At 41.9% G+C, this 19945-nt stretch overlaps 1 protein-coding gene across 1 annotated transcript in view; it reads right to left on the bottom strand.

Moving 5' to 3' along the window:
• The window catches only part of LOC309552585 (chloride anion exchanger-like), a gene marked incomplete at both ends in the record, with an annotated part of 125337 nt that overhangs the window by 94136 nt on the left and 11256 nt on the right, over nt 1-19945 (bottom strand). Inside the window, 5 exons of the mRNA XM_082253532.1 lie at nt 5475-5557; nt 7322-7468; nt 11909-12073; nt 16622-16800; nt 18785-18895. Coding sequence (XP_082109658.1) covers nt 5475-5557; nt 7322-7468; nt 11909-12073; nt 16622-16800; nt 18785-18895 — 685 coding nt within the window. The remainder of the gene's footprint in view (nt 1-5474; nt 5558-7321; nt 7469-11908; nt 12074-16621; nt 16801-18784; nt 18896-19945) is intronic.

Consider the following 19945-nt stretch of genomic DNA (forward strand, 5'->3'; position numbering starts at 1 on the left):
GTAACGTTAAAAAACCATACCCCGTGGAGAAACCATACCCTCATCACTTCCGGGCTGAAACAGCTGAGCAGCGCAGCAGTGCGCATGCTCAGAGCCCCGGATACGTGATTGAACATTAAAGAATTAGACAAGTGCGCATGCTCGGTGGGCATGAAATTCTCACGGCACTGTGTCTAATGTAATACTTGCGGCGCTTACATTAAAACAGCTCATCTGAAACGTAAATCATCTCCGCTCTTCGCCCTGTCACTGCCCTCATCTCCGGTAATAAATATAAAAGCGGCGGCGGGTGTATGTGATGTAAATGTGACGGCGATCGCGGCTCCGTGATCCGCTTTTATATTTATTACCGGAGATGAGGGCAGTGACAGGGCGAAGAGCGGAGATGATTTATGTTGCAGAGGAGCTGTTTTAATGTAAGCGCCGCAAGTTTAACTACCGTGAGAAATCCATACCCTCCGTAGGTGCACCGGAAGTGACGAAGGTATGGTTTTCTCACGAGTATGGTTTTTTCACGGAACACCAGCAATGAGTCTGATCCTATGGCATCCTTTTATAGGCCATTTCCCTGACAGGCCAGCAGAGGGCTATGTCAGTTGAGTCAGGAATGTCCATTGCTATTACTGGCAATGTTGCCAGTTCTCCTACGGCCATTTCCCTGACAGGTAGCTGGAGATAAGCTGCTACCTGGGACTGCTTACCCGGGGTAAACCCCCGCCAGAAGCCGATATTGTATCTGTCATTTATGCTGAAGTTAAGCGGATTTTTATGTTATGCCTTTTTTGGACTTTTTGCTGCTGGAAGCCTTATTTCTGTCGTGGATGAAAATAAACCACTTTTTGCTTTAAAATTACCCGGCTTGTGCATGTGATCCCTTGGAGCTATCATCCCCAAACATCACAATATATATACAGTATATACAATATATAAAAGTGAGTACACCCCTCACATTTTTGTAAATATTTTATTATATCTTTTAGTGGGACAACACTGAAGAAATGACACTTTGCTACAATGTAAAGTAGTGAGTGTACAGCTTGTATAACAGTGTAAATTTGCTGTCCCCTCAAAATAACTAAAAAAAAACCCCCATAAAATCAAAGTGAAACAATTTTGCAGTAGGCTAGTCCATTTTGCTGAAACTCCATTGCAGCAACCTAAAATGGTACTCAGAAGGTTGTATGGCCCCCACGTGCTTCTATGCATGCCTGACAACGTCGTGGCATGCTCCTAGTGAGAGGACAGATGGTGTCCTGGGGTATTTCCTCCCAGATCTGGACCAGGGCATTACTGAGCTCCTGAACAGACTGAGTGCACCCTGGTGGCATCGGCTGAAACATAATGTCCCAGAGATGTTCTATTGAATTTAGGTCAGAGGAGCATGGGAGCCATTAAATGGTGCTAATTCCTTCATCCTCCAGGAACTGGCTGCATACTTTCGCCACATGAGGCTGAGCATTGTCGTTCACCAGGAGGAACCCAGGACCCACTGCACCAGCGTAGGGTCTGACAATGCGTCCAAGGATTTCATACTGTTATCTAATGGCAGTCAGGGTGCCATTGTCTAGCCTGTGGAGGTCTGTGCCATTCATGGATGTGCCTTCCTAGACCATCACTGACCCACCACCAAACCGTTCATACTGAATGTTGTTACAGGAAGCATAACGTTCTCCATGGCTTCTCCAGACCCTTTCACATCTGTCACATGTGTTCAGGGTGAACCTGCTCTCATCTGTAAAAGGACATGGCGCCAGTGGTGGACCTGCCAATTTTGGTGTTCAATAACAAATGCCAATCGAGCTTCACAGTGCCGAGCAGTGAGCACAGAGGATGTCAAGCCCTCAGCCCACCCTCATGAAGTCTGTTTCTGATTGTTTGGTCAGAGACATTGACACCAGTGGCCTGCTGGAGGTAATTTTGTAGGGCTATGGCAGTGCTTATCTTGTTCCTCCTTGCACAAAGGAGCAGATACTGGTCCTGCAAATGGGTTAAGGCCCTGTCTCCTAGAGCAACTGCCTGTCTCCTGGAATCTCCTGGAGCTGAACTGCCTGTGCAACCTCTATAAGGTCCAGGTATCGCCTTATGCGAGCAGTAGTGACACTGACCCTAGCCAAATGCAAAACTAGTGAAAAATAGTCAGAAAATATGAAATTTCTGCAAAATGGACTAGCCTGCAGCATCATTTTTTAACTTTGATTTTTAGGGGTGTCTTTGAATTCAGCCCTTTTTAGGTTGATCATTTTAATTTCCATCAAACGAATGTGTTCCTTACACATTACCCAGTCCATATCTGTATAGATATCCCGCATGATATTTTTCCCTATTGAGATCTGATGTGTTTTCAAAGTGTTCCTTTAATTGTTTTGAGCAGTGTATACTGTATATTAATAGCAGGCTCAACTGGTTGTAGCAGTGGTAGACCATGCATGAGACAAGGACACCTAGAAACAATCCAAGCTTGTTTGTCTGTCAATTTTATTTCTCAAGACAGAAAATATGCATAGTTTTAATGCTGGATAACTTTCTACAGCAAGTCCTTTGTGTAAAACAAATCTAAACATCTACTTTTCCGACAGACAAAAAAAGGTCCTATGTGTCACACATCACTGTAAGACCCTGTGGATATGTAAAATTACATCCTCAACTCAGGCTCCATCCAAGCCTCGCCACCAACACATTTCACTCCACCCCAGATCTTAATTATGGTTCCTCAGAGTGAAACACGTTGGGGGCATAGCTTGGCTGCAGCTGGGCTTAGCCTATCATTTCACATATCCACAGGGTCTTGCAGTGATGGATAGGACCTTTTTTGTCTGTTGTATCATTGGAGCTGGGATGGGCTCTGTCCTTGTCAGCACTCCCAGCGGTGTACTACAGGAGAGGACCAGGCTGGAGCCTTGAGCGGCACTCCTTACTTGTTGACTGATCTACTTTTCCGAGCCAAATTAGGTCAGTTGCTGACTAACAGGGTGCCCTCTAATGGGTTCCCGAAAACAATCAACATCTGTATCATTGAAATGTTCTGTCAGTCAGCTGGCATAACATTAAAAAGATACAGGTGTTTTTGCTTTAGGGTACCTATTAGAGGACACTCTGTTAGTACAGATCTGAGACTAATCATGAGGGATGGCTTCTTGGTACAATGTAGACCTAGCAATAAAAGCTTTATCCCAAGTAAAAGCTCTCCTAAGTCTTCATGCTCCAGGGCCCAAAACTGATCTTATGATCTGTTTTCTCAACATCGGTCACAAATCTTGGAACCCATCACTCTCTGCAAGTTCAAACCTGGTGACACCTATACGCCATTCACAATCTTGCCTGCCTGTGCTTCACAATATAAATATTTATATATGGTCATGGTCAGACAATATAATGGAAACATTTACTTGCTGCCTTCCTCACCCTCCAAGCATGTAAAAGAAAGTCAAGTATAGAGTTTAGTGACCTACAGATCTACTGTATATGCTTTTCCATTATAGTTACACTGCACATGTGCAATCCGACAATTAAAATTTACTAAAGAGCACTGTTAGGTGTGACACTTCCTTCTTCCTCCACAGCTGTCATACAGACAGTGTAGCAACTGGGGGTTTGGAGGCTGGGTGGATGGAGCTTCATGGGGTTTGCATACTCTCTTTCTCCATCAAGTCCGCTCCCCTTGTGACTGACAGCAGTGGGTGGATCATTAGCTAATAGACAGCCTAGCATTGGCTATAGAATCTGCCCCCAGGCTGTTGTTAATCACAAGGAGAGAGTGTCTTAGCTTTCCAATCAGGCCCCGCCCACTGTAGCATCATTGGTTGTTAGGAGACTGTTCACTATGAAGCCAACAATGTCATTAAAGTGGGAGTAAACTCCCTTGATTCGTTTTTATATATAACAAGGCTTACCTTAGATATAGATACAATACATATCTCCTAAACAAGCACTGATATTTACTGGTGAAGCCGCCGGTGATGTCCCCGGGGCATGCGCTCTGAAGGAACAGCATTTTCGTGCCGTTCCTTCAGAGCCCTGTGCCGTGAACAGTGACTCTCGCGTACATGCACAACAATGATGTCATTGCGAACCTGGAAAAAAGGCCAGGTAAAGATGGAAGCCCTGTCGAAGCTGACAGCTGTCGCTAGAAAGGGTTTGTTTTATGGTAAGTTTCACATTATGTGCTAGTTTGCGATGCATACAAGCACATTATAACATGGCCTTGCAGGAGGAAATATTTTTTTGTTTGCTTACCCAGTTTACTACCGCTTGAGAGGGCAACGGGCGCAAACATGCGGCTCTGCAACACAGCATACAGAGACAGACACTTTACCTGTCTCTGTACGCCAACTTAAAATTGGTCTTAATTACCTCAAGTTTAATTATCTACAAATTAGAGGTAATTTTTTTTTTATTTGGTACATTATTAGCACAATATTTGTGTAGTGCAGCCATTTGTGAATGTTTTGCTTTTCTTACACATTATAAATCTTTACCTAATGGTAGCTTGCAAGCTAAGGTGGCATGACCCTATCATTTTATATTGTAGGGTTGCATGAGGAAATGGACTTTGGTGGCACAACATTGACTTACGACAAATATATATCTAAAAAATATATTTTATTACAATATTTATTAAAAAACACAATTCAATGATAAAAAAACATGACTACAAAACATCAATTCCAAAATGGACAGCCATTCTAAGTGTTGGATATAATTGCCCAAGAGGGCTAATGTAAACCTAGAGCCCAACCAGGGCATTCTTATGTACCGACAAGAATGGGCACCCAACAACCTAGTAGCATCTCTGATGTTTGAGGTACAGTTAGCCCGACATGTTTCACCCCGATTTCGTGCTTCTTCAAGAGCTCAGTACCATGCATATAGATCATTTCTATGCTCTTTCTATGGTATTTTTGCATAGAAACTATCTATATGCATGGTACTGAGCCCCTGAAGAAGCGCGGAATTGGCACGAAACATGGCAGGCTAACTGTACCTCAAACATCAGACATGCTACTAGGGTGTTGGGTGCCCATTCTTGTTGGTATATAGGAATGCCCTGGTTGGGGGCTCTAGGTTTACATTAGCCCTCCTGGGCAATTTTATCCAACACTTAGAACTGCTGTCCATTTTGGAATTGATGTTTTGTATTCATGTTTTTTTATCATTGAATTGTGTTTTTTAATAAATATTGTAATAAAATATACTTTCTAGATATATTTGTTGTAAGGTTATGTTGTGCCACATGCAACATGTTGTGCCCCCATGCAACCCTACAATATTCAAGTCAAGATGAGGCACAGATTTATACATTAGTGTCCATAGTGCCACTCTGCGGTGACGCTTATACACAATATATCATTTCGTAAGCTAAACACCAAACTGAAGAGATCTAAATAAGACTTTTACTGTATCATGCTACCCAGTGCAGTATGTACTGTATGCGTGTCTTTTCCCAGAAAACCCTATATCACTACAGACACACTTACCCACTTTCTAATTCTCCAATTATCTGTACATGAAATTTTTTACTGAAGTCAAATGCATATGATATGCCAGTTGCTAAAATGGTCTGTAACATAAAATATTAAACAGATTATTTAACCTTTATATATTACAACATTTTTTTACTGTAACAGTTAATGTAATAATAACATTTTCTGGAGCAGAACCTTTATGTTTGTAGACTGTAAACGTGCCAATAAATCATTTTGATAAAAATTTTAGATGTATTCGCAATCTTATAGTAACTCTGTCATGGAAGAAATATGAAGGCTGGCTATCTGTTAGTTGCCTGGTAGTTATGCATAATCTCTGGCGTTACTGCTGTCTCAGTAACTGACTTAGAACAAGAATCGAGAAATTTTAAGGAAAGTCTTTATCTAGCTCCAGGTTTGCAATTCAAAGTCTTGAAAACAGAGCATCACGATAACAGTCTAACACAGGGGTGGGCAATCTTAAACAGGTGGAGATATACATGAACAATATGGGAGACGTCAAAGATCATCATGCACAGTGTCACCTCCCCACACCTGATTTACACCTCTAATTGCTGCACTACTGTGTCACAATCACATGCATTGCACTGCAATCACATTTGGCACCTTTCTGTGGGGAGGGGGGAACGGGTATCTAATTTTGACAGGTACCCTTCCCCACTTCCAGGAGACAGCGCCACGATGCTGTCCCTTGGAAGTTTGGCCCCCTCCTTCTTCCTCCGCCGCCGGGCCAATTAGAAAACGCAGCACGCTTCACGCATGTGCAGTAGGGAACCAGCTGTGAAGCAGAAAGGCTTCACTGCCAGGTTCCCTTACCCTGAATGGTGGCGGCAGCACCCGAGAGCCGATACGAAAATTGGCTTCGGGTGCTGACATCGCGGGAACCCTGAGCAGGAAACTTTTAATATTTAAAATCAGCAGCTACAGTATTTGTAGCTGCTGACTTTTAATTTTTTTTCCTGGGGGGGCGGAACTCCTCTTTAAAGTGATTGTTTCTTTTTTCTATTAAACTAACATACATGTTATACTTACCTTCCCTGTGCAGTTGGTTTTGCACAGAGCAGCCTGGATCCTCCTCTTCTTGGGTCCCTCTTCGGCTCTCCTGGCCCATCCATCCTGCTGAGTGCCCCCAAAGCAAGCAGCTTTCTATGGAGGCATCCGAGCCAAACTGCAGCACCATTTGTCTATTCGGACCCATTCATCGGCCCCCTTCTCTTTCCTGATTGGCTAGCTGAGTTTGATTGACAGTAGAGGGAGCCAATGGTGCCGCAGCTGTGTCTCAGCCATTTAGGAAAGAGAGTCCCGGATGGCTGAGACACTCATGGACATCATGTACACTCATGGAGGGGGGCTGCTGCACACAGAAGGCTTTTTATCTTAATGCATAGAATGCATTAAGATAAAAAACCTTCTGACTTTACAACCCCTTTAGGAGACTGCAGATGATTCAGGAATTAAACATTAGTTAGCAGTAGGACAGTTTTAGTAAAGAAGAATTAAGATCATCATCCAACAGATGTTAGAGATAAAAAAAAAAATCTGGTCATTGGCAAGACAGTTTAAATCAGGAAGTGGTGTATGCCTAACTTTTTTTTTTACTATGAAGATGGGGCTGGGGTGGGGGAATATGATTGATATAATATAAGGGGGTCTGTGTGCACACATAGCTTTTGTTTGGAGTTTTCTACTTACTAGCTATAAGTGACATACTGTATATGAAATGATAACATGTAAACCTTTAGACTTGCCTGAATAAAATAATTTTAAAATATATCCAAATTGTATCTACAGCTTCTCTACATATTCAAAGTTTAATGTTTGACAAGCAAAGAACCTACCATTATTAACTCAACGGGGATGGGTATTTTCATCTGATATCGATCATTCAGTTCTTTAACAATAAGGACCACAACCATAATGATAATTGATGTAGCAAGGTCAACGGTGTTTGTATTATTTATCTTCTGAAAGATGTCCTCTAGTGTCTGAAATAACAGAATCATATAAACATATATCAGCCTTTTTAAAGCCCAATCAAAGCTTCCGTTTAAACGAGTTAAATACTGTATACACTATATTACCAAATTTTGGGACACCTGAATTTACACGGACATGAAACTTTAATGGCATCCCAGTCTTAGTCCATAGGGTTCAATTTTTAGTTGGCCCACCCTTTGCAGCTATAACAGCTTCAACTCTTCTGGGAAGGCTGTCCACATGGTTAGAGGAGCATGTCTATGGGAATGTTTGACCATTCTTCCAGAAGTGCATTTGTGAAGTCAGGCACGGATGATGGACGAGAAAGCCTGGCTTGCAGTCTGACCTAGAATTTATCCCAAAGGTGTTCTATCGGGTTGAAGTCAGGACTCTGTGCAGGCCAGTCAAGTTCCTCCACCCTAAAATTGCTCATCTATGTCTTTATGGACCTTACTTTGTGCACTGATCCAAATCATTTGGTGGAGGAGGGATTATGGTGTGGGGTTATTTTTCATGGGTTGGGCTTGGCCCCTTAGTTCAAGTTTGGGGAATTCTTAAGGCATCAGCATATGAAGACATTTTGGATAATTTCATACTCCCAACTTTTGGGAACAGTTTGGGGATGGCCCATTCCTGCTCCAACATGACTGCACACCAGTGCACAAAGCAAGGTCCATAAAGATATGGATGAGTGAGTTTGGGGTAGAGGAACCTGACTGACCTGCACAGAGTCCTAACCTCAACCCCATAGAACACCTTTGGGATGAACTAGAGCCAGGCCTTTTTGTCTAACATCAGTGCCTGACATCACAAATGCGCTTCTGGAAGAATTGTTAACATTCCCATAGACACACTCCTAAACCTTATGGACAGCTTTCCTAGAAGAGTTGCAAAGGGTGGGCCAACTTAGTATTGAACCCTACAGACTAAGACTGGGATGCCATGAAGTTCACGTCATTGTAAAGGCAGGTGTCCCAATACTTTTGGTATTATAGTGTATTTCAGGTGTATCAAAACAAATGTGGTGCATATTCTAATAATAATTTGTTTTCTCTCCAAAGCAGTTATAATTTGAGTAACAAATCCTATTCCCTGACCAACAGCGGCAGGGCAGAACCCTTGCTCTTTGTGCGAAAGCAGTGGAGTGGTGTGAATTGCCCCCTACGGAGTCAGGCCTATAGCTCTGGAATAATTCACTCTACAGCATGATGGCAAGGAATAGGCTCATCTACCTAGGATATGTCTGTTTTTTAAAGAAAACAAACTGTAAAGCTGGCCATACAGGGATCGAAATTTTGCTGATTCAGCAGGGACCAGGCGAGTTTCGATCCAGGTGTGGTCACTATGGTTGAACGGAAGTTGATCAGCCACCCTGTTAATCTCTTAAGCCCCGGAAGATTTTACCCCCTTCCTGACCAGGGGGTATTTTGCGATTCGGCACTGCGTGAATTTAACGGACAATTGCGCGGTCGTTCGATGCCAAACCTAAACGAATTTGACGTCCTTTCTTTCCCACAAACAGAGCTTTCTTTTGGTGGTATTTGATCACCTGTGCGATTTTTTGATCATGCGCTATAAACAAAAAAAGAGCGTCAATTTTGCAAAAATAACTATATTTTTCAAATTTTTTTTAGATGAAATTCCCCCCAAAAAAATGTAAAAATCAAAATTTTTTAACATTTTCGGCCAATTTGTTTTATGCTACATATGTTTGGTAAAAAAAATCACAAAAAGCGTATTTTGATTGGTTTGCGCAAAAGTTATTGCGTTTACTAACAAAGGGAAAGATTTTTGTCTTTTTTGTTGGTTTTTTTTTTAACGTGTAATGGCGGCGATCTGCGATTTTTTTTGCGGTACTGCGACATTGCGGCGGACAGATCAGACCCTTGACTGACATTTTTGACACTTTTGGGGTTACCAGTGACATTTCTACAGTAATCAGTGCTATACATATGCACTGTTACTGTAAAATTACACTGGCAGTGAAGGGGTTAACTTTATTTGAGAGGGAGGGGTGGTGTGTGTCCCTAGGGGCGTGATTATAACTGTGATTGGCTGTGGCTTGAGCTGTAGGAACAATGATCAACGGTCCTACATAGTAGAACCGTATGATCAGTGTTTCTACACAGGGGAGAATGACAGGCAGCTTGTTTACACTAGCCGCCTAACTTTCTCCCTCTCCCCCGACGATCGCAGAGTGACCGGCGGACATCGGGTCCACCGGTCACACGCGCGGGGGGGTCCGTGACAGAGCGGGAGCGCGCCTCTGGCGGCGCGCGCTCGCTCCCCAGAGCCTCACAGGCTAGTGACGTTTATATACGTCACTTTGCCTGTGAGGGGCTGACCGCCGCAGTATATCTACTTGGCAAATGGCAAATGGTTCATTTATTTTTGTTTAATCAATACCACAGGCAATAGACTGAAGTGCTAATCTGTGTTTTTTGATGGTGGGGAGGGGGTTCATTTCGGGGGATTCCCAAATCCACATCAAATGTGTGGATGGGGAAATCAGGCCAGTTTTCTCGTTCAACCCACTGGCTTAACATGACCCATGCATGACCAGACTTTGCACAACCTTTTATTTTGCTAAACCTGGAATATATTTAGCTAATTTGAAGTTGTTGAAAAGTTAGATGTTTTTTCACCTTAACCTCCCTGGCGGTATGATTCTTTTGGATTTTAGGTGCTGAAAGCGGTACCATTATTTTGCATGTAATTCTTGTGAATGAGCAGTCCAAACCAACTGTATACATTTATTATATATATTATATATATATATATATATGTATGTATATATATATATATATATAAAAAAAAAAATATATATATATATATATATATATATATATATATATATATATATATATATATATATATATATAATGTATACAGTTGGTTTGGGCTGCTCATTCACAAGAATTACGTGTATATATATATATATATTTATACGTGTGTGTATATGTATGTATATATATATATATATATATATATATATATATATATATATATATATACGTGTGTGTGTATATATGTATGTATGTATATATATATACGTGTGTGTATATATGTATATATATATATGTATGTGTATATATATATATATATATATATATATATGTATATATATATATATATGTGTGTGTGTGTGTGTATATATATATATATACTGTATATATGTATATATATATGTGTGTGTGTGTGTGTGTGTATATATATATATATATATATATACTGTATATATACTGTATATATATATATATATATATGCATATATTTACATAAAAAGTACAGTAAAACTGCAGGAAAGGGCACTGGGGGGCAATGTAATGTGATTTTATTTTATTTTGAACGGTATCAGTGTGTTTGGTGCATTTTACATTTGAATTTGCCGCCGGTTCCACCCCCCGGCGGACGTCACGTCGCCGGAGACGGAAGTCGGGGCTCGCAGACGATCGGGAGAGAGCTCCGCCGCCGCATACCGCTCGCAGTCTTCGCTGGATCCCGGAGAAAAGGTAAGTAAAACCTCCTCCAGCATCCAGCGATCTTCTTAGCGCTACCCCGAGTGTGACTCGGGGTTACCGCTTTTGGCACTAAAATCTTACCCCGAGTCACACTCGGGAATACCGCTAGGAAGGTTAATACATTCTCTGCATTAAGGTAAAAAACCTTCTTTGTTCAGCTCCTCCCCCAAGCCCTCTCTCCCCTCATTGGACATGAAGGCAGCAGCGGGAGCACTCAGAATGTGGGAGGAGCCAGAAGCGCCAGCAGGGGAACCAAGAAGAAGGGGATCGGGCTGTTCTGTGCCAAACCATGGCACAGAACATGTAAGTATGACATGTTTGTTATTTAAAAAATCTTTAAACTAAAAGTTTGAGTTTTTGTAATGGAAAGCATAGTGCAGTAACCCAAAGAAGCTAATGGAATTTAGTTTTGTCTGGAAGCTTAGTATAGTCGGGAAAATAAAAAAATATATTTTTTGATTTGTTACCATGGGACACAGTTGTTCTAACTATGTGCACAGCCTTACTGCTTAAGGAAAAAGGAAATGAAAGGGACCAGAAATACAATTAAAAAAATGTCAAAAACTTTATTCATATAACTAAATGTTGATGTTTACATGATTTTACACCTTAAATACTGTTGCTAAACACTGGCAGCATGTAAAAAACTTTTATGCAAATAGATGGAGCAGATATGGGTAGCAAAGTGTTCAGATGCAGGCACAGGCTTTATTTGCTTTTCCGACAATTCCCTGTACTATTGCATATTATCGCACTGCTCTGGAACGCAGTGTAACACTTTGTTCTGGTCTGAACAAGACACACAAAATATTTTTGTTTTCTTTCTTGTGTTATTGTGGTTACCTGCTATTTACTATGTGGAAAAATGCAGGTGATTGCATATAGTGTGAATAAGCCCTAAAAAAAGCAAAACATAAAAGTACTCACGAAAAACAGCGACATAGGTCCACTGAAGTTTGATATCTTTATTCCAAGCACAAACTTAAGCTGGGACACTAGAACATGTATGGCAGCTGCAGTAGTAAAACCACTTATCAGAGGATCTGACAGGTAAATAACTATAAACCCTGCTTGTAACAATCCAAACACCAGCTGTAAGAAAACAATGAAACAGTGGTCAGCACAATTTTCATTTTTTTTTTCACTTGTCATATGTTTTTATTTTTATATTTCCCCTTTTGATATTTGTAACCTCCAACTGAGGTTTGCAAAAAAATAGTTTTAAGAAATGTGTGTGCAGGACCATTACCAGTTATGTTATAGTATGCAATAAAATAATGTAAAATAAAATATTATATTTTGTAAAAGTTTAAACTATTAAAGCGGTAGTAAACTCTTAAAAAAAAAAAACGTTCTCCCTGCAAGGTAAAGGTTTGATCTGTACAGTGGGCTGGCTATATTGGCAGCTCTCCTGTTACCTGTCTAATATTGGCAAACTTTATGTTAAGATCAATGACAGTTTTGTAACAGATGCCATTGAGAGAAGTCACACGGGGGCTTCATCAACATTTTGCTATGGGGCCCATGATAGTTACACCCCTGGCTGGATAGATGGAGTATCGTATTTTCCGGCCTATAAGACGACTGGGCGTATAAGACGACCCCCCTAATTTTTAAGTTAAAACATAGATTTTGGGCTATACTCACCGTATAAAACTACCCCCCTTCCGAAGCAAGGCAACACCATTGAAAAACATCAGATTTCTCATACATCTCCAAGGTACCCCAAGTACTGTAATACATGTAATCTCTCATAATATCTCCAAGGTATCCTAAGTATTACCAGTAGATGTAATCTCAAGACGCTGTCTGTGCGGGAATCCTGTACTGGTATACCTTATGTACCGTAGCTTCGGCTACATATAGTATACCGCGCTGAGCCAATCACAGTGGTCGATGTATTCTATTATTGAAAGCAAAGCCTGCTCGGATTGGCAGAGTCAGAGAGGCGGGCTGATGTTACTCCGCCAATCCGAGCAGGCTTTGCATTCAATAATAGAATACATCGCTCTCCCTGATTGGCTCAGTGCGGTACACTGTATGTAGCCAATGCTGCGGTACATACGGTATACCGGTACAGGATTCCCACACAGCCAGCGTCTTGAGAGATTACATCTAGCGGTAATACTTATACTTAGGTTACCTTGGAGATATTATACTCGGCGTATAAGACGACCCCCCATTTTTGGGGGATTTTTTTGAGGTTCAAAAGTAGTCTTATTCAAATAATACAGTAAGTGCTTTAGAAAATCTTCTTTGTAGCTGTGTGTGCCCATTATGTTCCAACTCCTAGATGTAAAGAATCTGCCTGGATATAGAACCTTTCCCTTAGCTTTTCTTAGTACTTGCCAGCCTGTACATTATTGCTGCTGGCCTCTTCTCACCCGTGTCAGGTTTGAAGCTATATAAAGATTTCTCTGCTCAGGAATTACTGGTGCATTGTATGGATTGTATGCTAAGCCATTAGCAGCTATAACCCAATACACTTGTTATCCATGACAATGGTCTCAATAGTTACAGGCCTTAGTGCACTGCATCATGAATGATTCAGCATCCTTGTGTACAGGGCTGCTGTTAGGAATGATGGGGCCCCGTACAGCCTACCTGATGGGGCCCCCTTCAACCCCATCCCTGGCCCCGCCTCAAAACAAAATGCAGGTTTGTCACCGTTTACGTATATATGTGCGGGACCAACATGCATGTTTGCAATTACTCATGAACAAGGGGGAATGGGGGCTTTAAAAAGGTTTTACATTTTATTTTAATTATGTTACTTTGTGCAAAGTTGCTGGGGCTATTATGATGCAGGGATGACCAAGATATCACCCTTCCAATCCAGGGACGTGCCAGTGTTCTGTCAGAATAGCGCTACCTATCAGATTCTGCTACCGGAAGTAATATACAGACTAGAACAACTTACTGCGCATGCGTCATGCATTCCAACATGGCCGCTATGCATACCAATAGCTTTCTTAATGACACGAAGCAGCGGTGGACATCTTCTTACACCCACACAAGTCTTCAATTTTACATTTATTTTATCAGTAAACTGACCTTATAGAATAAATCACAGTATTACATTTGTATTATTATTGTATTCTAGTAAATATAGCGAGAAACCTGCGGCCAATGTGGTGACGGCCACCTTGGTACACCCCGCACTGCTCAGCGACAAACTGATTATATAGTGAAATAGACTGTTCCACTCGGCTGCGGTGAAATAGTCTATTTCAGTATATAAGGTGAGTTTACTGCTAAAATAAATGTAAAACTCCAGACTTTCGTGGGTGTAAGAAGATGTCCGCTGCTGCTTGGTGTTCTGTCACATTAGGAAACCTATTGGAACGCATAGTCGCCATGTTGGAACACATGGTGCATGCGCAGTAAGTTGTTCTTTCCGAATGCCACTTCTGCTAGCAGAATCTGATAGGTAGCGCTATTCTGACAGAACACTGATACATCAATGGGCGGGAAGAGGTTAAAGGGGAGTGGTTTGACTGCACATGTTTACTGTCCCCCAAACACAAGTTTAAAGTAGCATCTCACTGTGTCCTATGATCACCAGCATGAAAATCACACAGGCTACAGGTGCCCTGTCACAGTGTCATATGGATGCTGGGGATGCTGACTTTGTTATGCAGTAACACTCACTACAGTCATAGCTTAAAGTCAGCATCCCCAGCATTCATGTGACACTGTGACAGGGCACCTGTAGCCTGTGTGATTTTTATGCTGAGATCATAGGACACAGTGAGGACTCTATCCTCTGTTCTTCACTCACTGTGTCCAATCCAGCCACGCTGTCCTCCTGCTGTTCCCTGTCAGCTGCTGAGCAATCTGCCTCCGTACATGATCACACTCTGCACTTGAGTAAGGGGAGGCGGGGCTGAGCAGAGAACTATTGTATCCCTCCGCCAGGCAAAGCAGTGGACAGCAGCAGCCAGCACTATATTGCAGCAAATCACCATGGAACTAAATCCTATGTATACATGCGACCCGAAAATGGAAAAAAAGTCCCGCCACTGCACTCACTTCCTGGGCCCTTCTGCTGTCATTATAGGGCCCAGGAAAATGTAATTACACCCCCAAGAAATTACAAATTAGGAAAAGGTTTAGAAAAAACGATTTTTTTTGAACATGCAGAAATTTACTGTGATGCTGCCCGGGCCCCTTGTAGAGCTGATGGAGCCCGGGCCCGGTACAACAGGGCTGGTTGTACTGCCCTATCAGCGGCCCTGCTTGTGTATATAGGTGTATGTTCATTTCCAGGGAAGAGATCTCGGGGAAGATATCTCCAGTGGCAAGAGCTGGGAATACCTTACTGTAGGCAGCGCTGATCTGAAGACATTAGCGTGGTCTGGTTGGAACTAGCAAAGGGCAGTGATATAACCACTCACCCAATACATATAAATCTTGGGCTTTGGGTTTAGAAAAAATGTTTAATCTAGAGTAGAAACCCAAGCAGGTGTCAATTTTGGACTATATTTTTCTCAGTAGCACTGTCCTATTATTAGTAGACTTAGAGCCGGTTCACACTACTCCGACTTGGGACACGACTTGTGTGCCCTCAAGTCGCCCCAAGTCTCTTGTCATCACAAATTCAATGTAAATGAATGAGAGCCGTCTTAATATGCACTACTGAAGTCGCTCCGACTTTAGAAAAGGTTCCTGTACTACTTCAAGGCGACCTGTGATCCGACTTGTGCACATAGACTTCAATGGGAGTCGCCTCTAAGTCGGATCCTTATCTATTTTCAAGCGACTTGTTATCAGACTTTCCAGGAAGAAGAAAAAGATTAGCCAGGCATTCCCCACAGACAAAGTCGCCTATCATTTAAGTCTCTTCAAAGTAGTGCACAAGTCTCTTCCAATTCTCTTCCAAGTCGCTTACAAGTCGCTTACAAGTCTCTAAACAAGTCTCTTCAAAGTCACGCTAAAAAGTCACTCCTTCGTGGGGCCACTTTCTGGTCACGGTAGTGTGAACCGGCTCTAAATCTGTCTCTCACTCTGTCTTCAACCTCTTTCCATCTGCACTTGGTTTGCTCAGTTACCAAGAAGAACTTATTGTATTGTTAGGGACTGTTTGTGATTTGTGTGGATTTTTTTCTACCCAACAGATTTTCTTGTGCTCTGTGACCCCATTTGTTAGCCTTCTTGGCTGATGCAGTAGTTTTATTGTTGTCTGAACCTTAGCTGCCTCGGCCTTCTTTTTGTGTCACTATTTAACCTAAATACTATCTGCCACAACCTCTGCCTCTTTGTTTATTACTTTTTGTCTGTTGATTCAGTTCAGTAGCCTGTCACCCCACTATAACCAGTAGAGGATGGCTGTGATGTGGGAGTGTCAAACCCAAGCACACTGGTCCATTCAAAGAAAAGACACTCTTTAGACTCCACACCTCAGGGGGTCCTAGGCCTACTACTGATGACACAGGGGATCCACACCATTCTGAGATAGATTATTAGGCTCTGGCATTCACAATCTCCATAGTTGAGGAATTTATATTTATCTGATTTGTTTTTGACCATGGAAACATTCAGAAAATATTTCACATCCTTAATAGTTCTAATTCACTCAATAACTCAATTACTGGTATAATGTCATAATATATTTTTTTGTTAAATGAGTAAGATGCTGACCTGAAATATACCAACAAGTACTGTAACAGATGCAGCAACCAGAACCCTTTGTTCAGCAGTTGTCAATTCATCTGTGTTATTTAATATGTTATAATTCACTCTTCCATCCTCATCGACAGGATCTGGGACTAACCTCATCACAGCTGACCCAACCATCAAGCTTAATACAGGGAATGGACCTAGAAAAGATAACAATAAGTACAAAGTCACATATACATTTTAACAACAGTTTAAGTAACTTCTAACATTTATGATGGGAATGAAGTTTAGTGTACTGTATCGAGTTATGATGATCCACCTATTTTATCAGAGAACATGTATCAGTACAACAAATAGATTGTCATAGGTGTGCGCAGCCTATTGCATTAGGGTGTGCACCCTAAAGTTCAAACACACGTAAGTGTGTGTCTACATATATTTAAGACCTCGGCACATAGATCTCCATGCTGACACAGTGAAAGAGAAGTATGTAAACACTTCTCTTATGGCACAGTTGGTAAGCGGGAGATCTTTCCCATCTTCCTATTGGCACACAGAGCAATAATGCTAATGCGCATGGGGTGATTAGGGTGTGCCCGGGCACACCTGGCACACCCTGTGCGCACGCCTATGTAGATTGTCATACTGTATTTAGGCTACAAGTTCTCTCAATGAACTTTGGTTTGTCTTTATTTGATTTCTATCCTCACGTACAAACCTAGTAGTATAGAAGACCTTGCCAAATTAAAGTGAAACTAAACCCTCTTATCATTTTCAGCTAAGGAAGCTTCCATCTTAGCCTCTGTTTGTTCTGTAACTGCCATGGTGCTGCACGTGTGATTATTTATGACATCAGCCATTTGATGGTTCGACAATTTGGTTGACAGCACAAGCAAATGTGACAGTTATAAATAGAAAGTGCAGCTCCACAATATTACATAAAATGCCATATATATATATATCATATATGGACATCACACAAGTGTCCAACATATAATCAAAGTCCATAAAGTGCAAAATGTGTCCAAAGTGTACAGAGATCATAAAGTGAAGATGTATTTCCAGTGATCTTAGACATATAAAGCGACAAAAGTGCTTCTCTGCATAAAGTGACTCCAGTCCTGTTTCCTTTACCACTATGCACTCACCAGAATTCTACTGGTAAACGGCATAACAGAATATCCTTTAAGAGTTCCCAGCAATCATGTAGGTGGATCCCCTGATGATGTGCAATGCGCACGAAATGCGAAGGGAGAAGCCTTGCATGCTAACGCCACGCCATTGCTTGAACACCTTTCAGTCCAAGAGGCCATTTCACCTGAGAAAGAGCCACTAGATGATTGCTGGGAACTCTTAAAGGATATTCTGTTATACAGTTTACCAATGGCATTCTGGTGAGGGCATAGAGGTGAAGGAAACAGCACTGGAGTCACTTTATGTCTGCGATCACTAGAAATACATCTTCACTGGATGATCTCTGAAAAACTATGGACACATTTTGCACTTTGTTGACTTTGATTATATGTTGGAAATTTGTGTGATGTAAGATGGTCACATGTTTGATTTATGATATTTTGTCTTACTTGGCATTTTATGTTTGTAGTGTTGCACTTTCTATTTATTATTGAGTTTTATCATAGAGTCGGCCACCTTTGTGCTAGCGGCTTCACCTCTGAAGCACTCACTGTGTTTGATTGAGAAATGTGACAGTTAGCATTCCCAGCATGGCACTCACCACAGCTCTAGCGATGGGGCGACCCGGAGCTCCCCACCCGGCCGTTGACACCTACGGGTGGCTGGCTTCTGAGTCTCAATCACTGGCTGTGCATGTGCAGGAGTTCAGTTAGATTTGGCATTGCCAAATTTGACAGTGAGCTATGCATGCACAGCTCACAATACATGGCTGGACAGGCAGGTAATCAACTTTATTGCAGAAGAAACAAATCATGTCTTTTCTGCATTAAAATTTCTGTCTGTTTCCCCTTCAGTATTTTTGGCCTAAAGTTCCACTGTAATTTATTATCTTAAAATGTTTGTTCAGGCAGGGCTCTACTCTCTTGTCTCCCGTGCTTGTACTAGTTTTGTTTGTAGGTTTCACCCTTTTATTATATAAATGTGCAAACTGTAACATGTTGTCATTTTATGAACAAAGGATGATCATTTTAATAGAAAAATTGTACTTACCGACAGAGATATGTTTAGATGTCCCAAGGAAAATATATATTAATGTGGGATAAAAAGCGGAATAGAGTCCATAAGCTGGGGAAACATTTACCAGAAGAGCAAATGCCAAGCCTAGAAAACAGGAATCAACATACTCCAGTTTGTGTTTTCTCTTTTCAACAAACATACACACACAGAACTATGCAAGTTCCTTAAAGAGGAGTTCCAGCCACCTGTCAAAAAAATAACAGTCAGCAGCTGCAAAAACTAGCTGCTGACTTTTAAAAACCAGCCACTCACCTGTACCAGGATCCAGTGGTGCGCCCAGCCGTCTTCATCCTCTGTCCTCCCTAAGCAGGGCCGGCATCTTCACTATGGGCACCCCGGCTGTGACAGCTTGCGGCTTCACAGCTAGGTGCCCACTGCACATGCGCAAGTCGCACTGCGCACTGTGAATGGTGGATGCAGTCTTCTGGGACCTGTCAGTGTCAGAAGACTGCAGGGGGAGGAAGGAAGGAGAACTTCCTTTGCCGAGCACCGCAGTGCTCAGAACTGAAGTGGAAAGCAGGCACCTGTCAAAATTGGGTACCTGCTACGCACCACCCACCACTACTCTTGCACAATTGGCACCTTTGGTGAGCAGGGGGGGGGCGTAGCAGGTACCCGATTTTGGCAACCCGATAGTGAAGAGTCTTTAAAGTGGAACTTCCCCTTTTGGGTGGAGCTCCGCTTAAGAGACTAACTCTACTTTTCTTAGGAAAAAATAATCTTTCCAGGTGATCAATCTACATTGCAAGCATTTTAGCAAACCTTGTGTCAGATTCCTACCTTTCGTTGCTCAGAAGAGCCCTATTTGTTTCACCACGTCCTAAGCAGACTGAATCTGAATGGGAATATCTGCTGCATTATAATCAATGCACTCACAGTGTCTTATGAGAAAAGCAACAAGGTATGCATCCCCTTCAAGCATTTAACCCTTGGGGAGTATTTCACCAAAACTGAAATTCCTGTTGCAGAGGGTGCCTAAAATTTGACTTTGACTTGTATTGTATCTTATGGGAAAATCAGTGAGCCAATAAGACAAGCAAGTAATGACATTTCTGGGAGCATTCTGTACACTAACTGTGTGGACAAGCACTCCTCCTCCACTCCCACCATCAGTGCGGAGCAGTCTCAGCAATC

The sequence above is a fragment of the Pelophylax lessonae genome, assembly GCF_965119305.1.
Source record: "Pelophylax lessonae genome assembly, chromosome: 4".
In the NCBI taxonomy this organism is placed as follows: Eukaryota; Metazoa; Chordata; class Amphibia; order Anura; family Ranidae; genus Pelophylax; species Pelophylax lessonae.